Source organism: Simochromis diagramma, unplaced genomic scaffold (genome assembly GCF_900408965.1).
Source record: "Simochromis diagramma unplaced genomic scaffold, fSimDia1.1 OVJJ01000768.1, whole genome shotgun sequence".
Classification (NCBI taxonomy): domain Eukaryota; kingdom Metazoa; phylum Chordata; class Actinopteri; order Cichliformes; family Cichlidae; genus Simochromis; species Simochromis diagramma.
In genome coordinates, this window is record NW_024387035.1 from 147,212 (window position 1) to 156,691 (window position 9,480).

At 42.7% G+C, this 9,480-nt stretch overlaps 1 protein-coding gene across 1 annotated transcript; it reads left to right on the forward strand.

The window, feature by feature from the left end:
• The first annotated feature begins 1,064 nt into the window (after window positions 1-1,064).
• Window positions 1,065-7,401, forward strand: LOC120740788 (stonustoxin subunit beta-like). The gene is made up of 5 exons (XM_040043271.1): window positions 1,065-1,502; window positions 2,745-2,983; window positions 3,620-3,671; window positions 6,099-6,145; window positions 6,322-7,401. The coding sequence occupies exons 2-5, from the start codon at window positions 2,749-2,751 to the stop codon at window positions 6,861-6,863; spliced, it is 876 nt and encodes a 291-aa protein (XP_039899205.1). The 5' UTR covers window positions 1,065-1,502; window positions 2,745-2,748; the 3' UTR covers window positions 6,864-7,401.
• The last annotated feature ends 2,079 nt before the right edge of the window (window positions 7,402-9,480 follow it).

Sequence of the window (9,480 nt, forward strand, 5' to 3'; positions counted from 1 at the left end):
AGTGAGGGGACAGACTAGTTAAACCAGACTGGTAATAACTGTGATCATCACGTGCTCTGAAGAAATCCTCACACACACAGAAAGCTGCGACTGTAATGATCAGTCAGTAAAATCCTTCCTCTGTTAACATTTGTGTTGATCACAATAGATCAGTTTATAAGTCAAACACAGAGAGGAAAAACTGCTGCGTTTACTGTAATAAGCACACAGGGTTACAGATTTCCATGGACTCAGTCAGCTTAGTTTGGTTGATGTTTAAGTTGTCTTTGACTTCCTGTCATCAGGTTTGTTCCACACAGTGTTCAGCAAAGCTAGAAGGTTTTAACTAACTCAAAATATATTTTTAAAAGGTTGAAAAATGTGATTTCCTTCACTATAAGAAGTGAACATTTATCACATTTTCACGGATTAGACCAATCGCAATAGTCCATTTCACACACACCTGTGAACCTTCCTCTGATGAGCGACCTCTGAACCCTGGAGAAACTTCCTGCTGCTGTTGATGTTGTATCCTGTAACAGTGAGGTGATGTTCACTGAGTGTGGAGTTTGGGTCACAGTGAACCTGCAGGACTCCTGTTGTTTATCAGATATTCACAACAGAAGCTTCAGTGGGAATAAAAAAGAAAGAAAGAGATCACCTTGAATTAATTAATGACATGTTTTTGATTTTTGATTTTTACAGTATAAATATTTTCCTTACGGTGGTGCAGTGTGTGAGTAACAGGTTACAATGAGGATGACGTCACTTAATACAGTAGTTGACATTTTCTTTTAAAAGTAGAAGAAAGTAGAGCCCAGACCGAGTCAGAGCTGAAACCTCTTGCTGTTATATATTCTCCCTGAGAGCAGAGATGAGCTTTCATTGACATATTTCAATGAGAGTATACACCAGTTTTTACATTTTAATGACAGGCCACAGTTGGGTTGTTGAAACCAAGCACACCATTGTTGTTCTTGTGACAATACCAATAAGTCTGATGTGTCACATGACCCTCTTCCTATTGAAAAAACAAAAGTTGTATCCAAGATGGCCGACTTCTAAATGGCTACCATGGTCACCGCCCATCTTGAGGAGTTTGCCCCCTCACATATACTAATGTGCCACAAACAGGACTTTAATATCACCAACCATTCCCATGTTGTTACGGTGTATCCATATAAATGCCCCACCCTGTACTTCCAGTAAGGTCAAAAGGTCATCGATCAAGCTTGCATTCTTGAGTGACACAAGCCGTATACATGTGTTTTTTTTAGCGTGGCACTTGTGGTCCTCCATACTTTTATAGTTTGAAGTGTCAGAGACGAGCTGTGATCAGTTTGCTCACTCTGAGCCAGTCTGAGCAGTCAGACAACATATTTGTAAATCAGCACATGAAGGTGTCGCCCTCTCACACTCTTCAGGTGGAGTCCCGCCTCCTTCCAGGAAGCAGCTCACCTGTGTGTCTGTGTTTAGTGTCCAGGTGTGGAGTGGATCTTGTTGTTGGTATGTGTGAAGAAACTGTAAGTTTGCTTTTTTCCTCCTTTAACAGTTTGACTCTTTGTTTCTGTGATGTTTGGACCAGATGTTCAGCTCTTAGTTCAGGATAAACTTTGATCACTGTTGTGTTTGAAGACAAATCCACATGATTCTAAATTATTGATTGAGTTGAAACAAACAGCTTTATAAACAGTTCATGTTTGATTGATAACTTCATAAACAAACTGTGCCTTTTTATTTCTTGGAATGAAAACATTGTCTCACCATTAAATCACATGCATCAGTGTCCAAATGTTTCCTGTCAGTCCTTTAAAATTAAAATGACATGAATGTTAGTTGTAATGTGTTTGATTGCAGTCGGGTTGTAAACTTCATATTTCCTTGATTGATCATAGAATCCATTTGTACTCCTGTTTGAATCGCATCAAAGAATCAGACAACAAACTGCAGTAATAGCCTCTGAAAATCTGAAAAGAAAGACAAAGTTGCTCCACACTCATAGGCCCAGATGAGGCACAGCCTCATTTTTCAGGTGTGAGTCAGACAGTTAAAAACATGTCAAAAAAACTCAGCTCTTATCATGTTCCCGAACCTCCTAAGCTGGACTCCTTCCTGATATTTGGAGGCTAAGCTCAGAGCTCTCTGAGAGGATTCTCAGGCTTTTTGAGAATACCAACACGGAGCGGAAAAATCCTCTCACTCCCTCTTCTCCCAGATGGCTGGGTCACTCAGATACTCAGCACCAATCCATCTGCCGATCTCCCGTGTCCTCGCCTCACTCGTAAACAAGACTTGAGACACTTAAATTCCTCCACTTGGGGTAGTAACTCACCCCAGAGTGGGTATTTCACCATTTTGGGTGCTGAATCTCATTTCCATTGCAAATGAGAGGTGAAGGCCACCACCTGAAGAAGCCAACAGAACCACACTAACTGTGAAAAGCAGAGATGAGATTCTAAGACCACCCAAGTGGAAACCTTCTGCCACTTGGCTACACCTAGAAATTCTGTCTATTAAGAAGAGAATCAGTGACATAGGGCAACACTGATGGAGTCCATCACCCACTGGGAACTAGTCGGACTTTTTGCCAGCAATGCGGCAAAAAGACCTCATGGTTGGTGAAACTCACATGCACCCAATTATCCTTGAGAGAATAAAGAGCTAGTCCAGTGACTGGGACAAAAACTCAGTCTTTCCTCCTGTATCCACAGTTAATGGATAATCTCTTGTTCTTTCAGATGAAAATGCCCTCTCGTATTTTACAGATCAATGATGGCGAAGTCTGTTCCATTGCAACTCCTGGAAATGCTGGATGATCTGGGAGAGGAACAGCTGAAACGTTTCCACTTTTACCTGCAGAATGAACCTGTAGGTGATTTCCAGACTATCAAAAAGAGTCGTCTGGAGAATGCAGACAGGCTGAAAACGGTAGATGTGATGATACAGAGCTATTCAGACCATGCAGTGGAGGTGGCAACGTTGATTATTATGATGATGAATAATAGTAAGTGAAAAAAAGACATGAAAACAACAAAATAAATACAAAGGTTTATTTTATTAAGCATGTTGAGAGTCAGGTTGTGTCACTTTATGTTTTTAAATTTCTCACGTTTCTCCTCAAATTACTTAGAGGAAATATCCTAAAGATATTTTTTGTTAGTTTTTTTTTAGCGATTCAGATTAGTTAATATTTTTTTTTATTTATTTTTCTTCCCAGTTACTCCCTTAATAAATAGCATGCCATTAATTTGTTAATTGTCCAGCCAAACTATTAATACATTAAATAATAACATTTCTAAAAAGATTATCCTGTTATGCCTGTTTTACCTTTACCTCTCCAAAAATTGCATGAAGAAATTAACACCTTTGATTTATTGATATTTAAGCAATTCATCTTGCTTTCATCTTTTAATTTCATTTTCATGAACTGACTTTCGTGGAAAACACGCTACACCCAATGTTATGTTTTTACTTTGTCTACTTTTATTATTGAGCTTAAATAAAGTTATAAAACAAGTAGTTACTACTGCAGGTCTTTGTGCTGTACATAGATAGCAATTCAATTGAAGTACATTTTGGAGTTGTTGCCCACTGACTCAATGTTTTCCTTTCTATTTTCTTTTTAAATTGAAAAATTAAGGAAGAGTGCCGAATAGTGGTCTCGCTCAGGGCAGTGAAGTAACCCAGAAACTGTAAGTAAAGTTCAAAAATCAATTTTCTCTGTCACTCAATAAACCTTTCAGATAAAGACGTGGACAAAATGGTCGGTACCCTTCATTCAATGAAAGAAAAACTCACAATGGTCACAGAAATAACTGTAATCTGACAAAAGTAATAATAAATAAAAATTCTATGAATGTTAACCAATGAAAGTCAGACATTGCTTTTCAACCATGCTTCAACTGAATTATTTAAAAAAGATAAATGCATGAAACAGGCCTGGACAAAAATGATATTGCCTACAACTTAATATTTTGTTGTACAACCTTTTGAGGCAATCACTGCATTCAAACGATTCCTGTAACTGTCAGTGAGACTTCTGCAGCTCAGCAGGTATTTTGGCCGACTCATGAGCAAACTGCTCCAGTTGTTTCCGGTTTGAAGGATGCCTTTTCCAGACTGCATGTTTCAGCTCTTTCCAAAGATGCTCAATAGGATGGAGGTCAGGGCTCATAGAAGGCCACTTTAAAATAGTCCAATGTTTTCCTTTTAGCCATTTTTGAGTGTTTTAAGCTGTGCTTTGGGTCATTGTCCTGTTGTAAGACCCATGACCTGCGACCGAGACCAAGCTTTCTAACACTGGCCAGCACATTTCTCTCTAGAATCCCTTGATAATCTTGAGATTTCATTGTACCCCGCACAGATTCAAGACAACCTGTACCAGATGCAGCAACGAAGCCCCAGAACATAACCGAGCCTCCCCCATGTTTCACAGTTGGGACAGCGTTCTTTTCTTGATATGCTTCATTTTTCCGTCTGTGAACATAGAGCTGATGTACCTTGGCAAAAAGTTACATTTTTTTCTCATCTGTCCATAGGACATTCTCCCAGAAGCTTTGCTGCTTGTCAACATGTAGTTTGGCATATTCCAGTCTGGCTTTGTATGATTTGTTTTCAACAATGGTGTCCTCCTTGGTCATCTCCCATGTAGCCCTCTTTAGCTCAAACTACGACGGATGGTCTGACACTAATGTTCCTTGAGCTTGAAGTTCAGCTTGGATCTCTTTAGAAGTCTTTCTGGGCTCTTTTGTTACCATTCAGATTATCAGTCTCTTTGATCTGTCATCAATTTTCCTCCTGCGGCCACGTCCAGGGACATTGGCTACAACCCCATGGATCTTAAATTTCTGAATGACATGTGTAACTGTAGTCACAGGAATATCTAGGTGCTCGGAGATGGTCTTATAGCCTTTACCTTTAACATGCTTGTCTACGATTTTCTTTCTAATCTCCTGAGAGAACTCTTCTGAAGAATTAACCACATATTCACAAGCTACTGGCCCTTTCTGCCACACACATGTAGTACACATGTAGTTTAAATGGCGTCTGGCCTTTTAAACTTTGAGAGGCTGAAACTTTTTGGCATTGTTAACACCTGTTTTTAATTGTTTGAGCAAATAGAATCACAGTAACAATGCCATGTTCACTTAGCTCCAACCAATCAGAAGTTGCAGCCAAACCCCACATGGGCCCAGATTTACAGCATGCGCCGTCTGTCCAGTGACGTGTCTGTAGCAGGGTCTAAAATGATGGTTTTGGACAGAGGTGGCTCTGATGTGCCCAGTTAGCCATGGTAGCTGCTGATATCACAGGGCTACTGGCTACCGCAGAAATAATGGGAAAAAAAAACTCAGGATGGTAAGCCAACTTCTGTCTTAGTGCATTTGAACCGCTACGTGATTTCGTGGTCTTCCTTTGCAGCTCTTTCAGTGAATTATGGTCTGAGCATGATGAACATTGGTATTTGGAATCTGTGATAGCTCTGAAGGCTAGCTAGCCTTTCTTTAGCTGGTTACATGAGAATTTCTGGTTCAGTTGTTTGTTTAGTGGACTTTTACATAACTGCTCTTTTAATCATCACTTGTTTTCGTTGTTTCTTTGGATACCACACATGTTTGGACTTATACTTCTAAACCCGTGTTATGATGGATTAAATGCGATCTCCTCCCTTTTCCCCTAATTTTTGGGGTGTGGGTGCTTAACAGGACTTAAACTGCAATAAATATGTAGAAAAGGGTGTTCTAAAAGTTTTGAGTTTACGTTTTGAGTTTATAGTGTATGTTAGAAAGCATGAAACACATTTCAGATCGCTGGATGCTACAGGAAACTATGAAAGGTCATTAATAAAATCAAAGGCAGGGAGGTGTCCTTTCCAGCTAAACAGAAGAGGAATATAAAAATAATGAAGGTGACAGTTTGAATCAGTTATATTTCATTCAATACAGTGTTGTACTGAGTGCAGATCATTAGCAGTTTGAGCCACATATGGATTGAAGTGTATTTGTGAAAATCTCGGACTGTTCCTTTATCGGTGTCTAACATGTGTATGAAAGCCATGTAATGTCCATGTGTGCCTGCTGAAAGAGACTGTGCTGGTCTGACCCCCCTCCTCCTTTCAGGGTGGAGCCTGCTGGAGTCCTATCGCTCAGACAAAGTCTAAGGAAGTGTAAGTGTGTTTTTTAATGTGATTCATAAAAACAAAGCAGCACACATTCAACCATCTTCAAACTGTCACATCACTCATTCACATCTCTGATGTCAGGCGTCATCATCAAAGTGTCGATCAATGAACAGATGATGGATCAATAACTGCAGCTGGATTGTGTTTGTTCTCTCCATCAGATTCCTGTCAACTCACAATCGACACAATGACAGCACAAAAATACCTCAAACTGTCTGACAACAACAGAAGGGTGACATGTACATTTGATGAGGTTCAGTCATATCCTGATCATCCAGACAGATTTGATGGTGATCCTCAACTGCTGTGTAGAAATGGTCTGACTGGTCGCTGTTACTGGGAGGTTGAATGGAAAGGAGAGGTGCATGTATCAGTGAGTTACGGAAGAATCAAAAGGAAAGGAATCAGTAAGGACTCTACGTTTGGAGGGAATGAGCTTTCCTGGTGTCTGATCTGCTCTAATGATGACACTCAAGGTGTAGTTCACAATAACAGATTAACCTCTGTTTCCTCCTCCTCCTCCTCTTCCTCTTCCTCTAACAGAGTGGCAGTGTATGTGGACTGTCCTGCTGGCACTCTGTCCTTCTACAGAGTCTTCTCTGACACTCTGATCCACGTCTACACCTTCAACACCACATTCACTGAAACTCTCTATCCTGGGTTTGCAGTTGAATATGGTTCATCAGTGCTTCTGTTGAGTTGAGTGTAAAGAGTGTCCTCCTGTTAGAGAAACACTGTAACAGTTGTTGAAAAGATAGTTCAGTCTGTACATGTCTGTCTCGTTCACTCAGAAACATGTTTTCAGATTCATAGATTCAATCAGTTGATGTTTGAAACTGTTCTAAATGATTTCTTGTAAACTTCTTCCTCTTCAGTCTTTTAAAGATGCAAGCTACTATTGTTCCAGGCCCACGTGTTGTTTTTCTATATTTTTTCCACTCAAAGCTTCACAGTGAATATCAGTATGTTGTGTTTCTCTGAAGCTCAGTTCACACAGTTCCAGCCCCTCTGGATTTTCAACAAGTCTGAGCTCATGAAAATTAATCCAAATGTTTGATTAATGGGACTTTTTTAACGGGATTTTTCCAAACTCATCATATGTTTAACTTATTGTTGGAAGCTCATCATTTATAAACACTTTTGCCATAGAAGCTGCAAATATTGGCTCAATGGATTTTAATGCAGTTATAACGATAAAATAATTGTCTGGGAGTATCATCATCAACTAATAAATAAGAAAGACTGAATTTACCAATCGAAACTAGTCTTGTCTTCTTTCTGAATGTCTTTTGACAAAAAGACACAATATATATATATATATATATATATATATATAAACTCCACCGCGGAATGCAGCGGCGGAGAAAAAAAGACCAACCAGGTACGGGAACAAACCACACGGAAAGCAGTGGTGGTGACAGAGCAGATCCGGAGGCCGACCGCGAAGCCGACCTCGAAGCCAACCGCAGCAACAAACTCGTTCAGGAGGCCGCCTTTCACAGTAACAATGTCCAGCTAGGGGCCTAGAGAGCGGCCGGCAAAGGTGAGGTGGTACAGGCCGAGCGGGACCTAACGGCGGTGTAGCAACTGCCGGACAAGACAAGGCAGGACCAGACGAGGCTGGACCAGGCAAGGATGGTGCTGGATGGGCTCATCTGACCTCCAGTGGAAGCAGGCTGCAGCGTAGGCAAACGAAGGCTGAAGCAGTCCTCGTACCATCCAGCGGAGACAGAAGGTGGAGCAGTCCCTCGGACTCTCCAGTGGAGATAGAAGGCTCTAGTGGCCCCTCGGACCACCCAGCTGAGACAGACTGCTGAACGGGCCCAGTCTGGAGACGGAGCAATACTGGAAGAGCATATGGGAGAAGGACGCAACTCATAACGGCAATGCTCAGTGGCTAGTGGATCTGAGGGCAGACGATAGCGACCTCCCTGAACAGGGTCCAGTAACCATCACAGTGGCAGATATCCAAGAAAGGGTCTCCAGTATGAAGAGTTGGACAGCACCAGGGCCCGACATGGTTCACGCCTACTAGCTGAAGAAGCTGACTGCACTGCACGAGCGCCTGGCAGCACAAATGAAGCAGCTGCTAGTTGACGAGAGACACCCAGAATGGCTAACCGAAGGCCGGACGGTCCTGATCCTCAAGGACCCCAAGAAGGGACCAGTCCTCTCCAACTACTGACCAATAACCTGCCTCAGCACCACGTGGAAGCTCCTGTCAGGCATCATATAGCATCATATAGCAGCTAATATGAAAAGGCACATGGGTCAATACGTGAGTGGGGCACAGAAAGGGATGGGCAAGAATACCAGAGGCACAAAACACCAGCTACTGACAGACCAAGTAGACTACTGGTAGACAGAACAGTCAGCCGAGACTGCAGGACCAGACTGACCAACCTGCGCACTGCCTGGATTGATTGCAAGAAGGCCTATGACTCAATGCCCCACAGGACCAGACTGACCAACCTGCGCACTGCCTGGATTGATTGCAAGAAGGCCTATGACTCAATGCCCCACAGCTGGATACTGGAATGCCTAGAACTATATACCTGCAGAGGGTCAGGCAAGTCCTGAGGAGTCAGCTGAACGGTAAGAACAAGATCCGGGCTATCAACACCTACGCCCTGCCCGTGATCAGGTACCCTGCTGGGGTAATAGGCTGGCCAATGGAGGAGATAAAAGCCACTGACATCAAGACAAGAAAGCTCCTTACCATGCATGGAGGGTTTCACCCCAAGTCCAGCACCCTGAGGCTGTATGCTAAGCGGAAGGAAGGGGGCCGGGGACTGGTGAGTGTCAGCACCACAGTCCAGAATGAGACAACGTACATCCATGAATACATCACAAAGATGGCCCCAACTGACAGCATGCTCAGTGAATACCTCAGGCAGCAGAAACCCAAGAAAGTGGAGTAAGGCGAGGAACCATCATGGAAGGACAGGCCCCTGCATGGTATGTACCACCTGCAGATAGAGGAGGTGGCTGACATCCAGAAATCCTACCAGTGGCTGGACAAAGCTGGACTGAAAGACAGCACAGAGGCACTAATAATGGCAGCACAAGAACAAGCTCTGAGTACAAGATCCATAGAGGCTGGGGTCTATCACACCAGGCAAGACCCCAGGTGCAGGCTGTGTAAAGATGCCCCAGAGACAATCCAGCACATAACAGCAGGGTGCAAGATGCTAGCAGGCAAGGCATACATGGAACGCCACAACCAAGTGGCCGGCATAGTGTACACGAACATCTGTGCCGAGTATAACCTGGAAGTCCCGAGGTCAAAATGGGAGACGCCCCCAAGGGTGGTGGAGAAT

Excerpts from the sequence above, each read along its gene's own strand:
- LOC120740788 (XM_040043271.1), top strand. The coding sequence starts at position 2,749 with ATGATGGCGAAGTCTGTTCCATTGCAACTCCTGGAAATGCTGGATGAT. Across the intron at positions 2,984-3,619 it reads TATTATGATGATGAATAATA|GAAGAGTGCCGAATAGTGGT; the intron begins GTAAGTGAAAAA and ends TGAAAAATTAAG. Across the intron at positions 6,146-6,321 it reads CAGACAAAGTCTAAGGAAGT|ATTCCTGTCAACTCACAATC; the intron begins GTAAGTGTGTTT and ends TCTCTCCATCAG.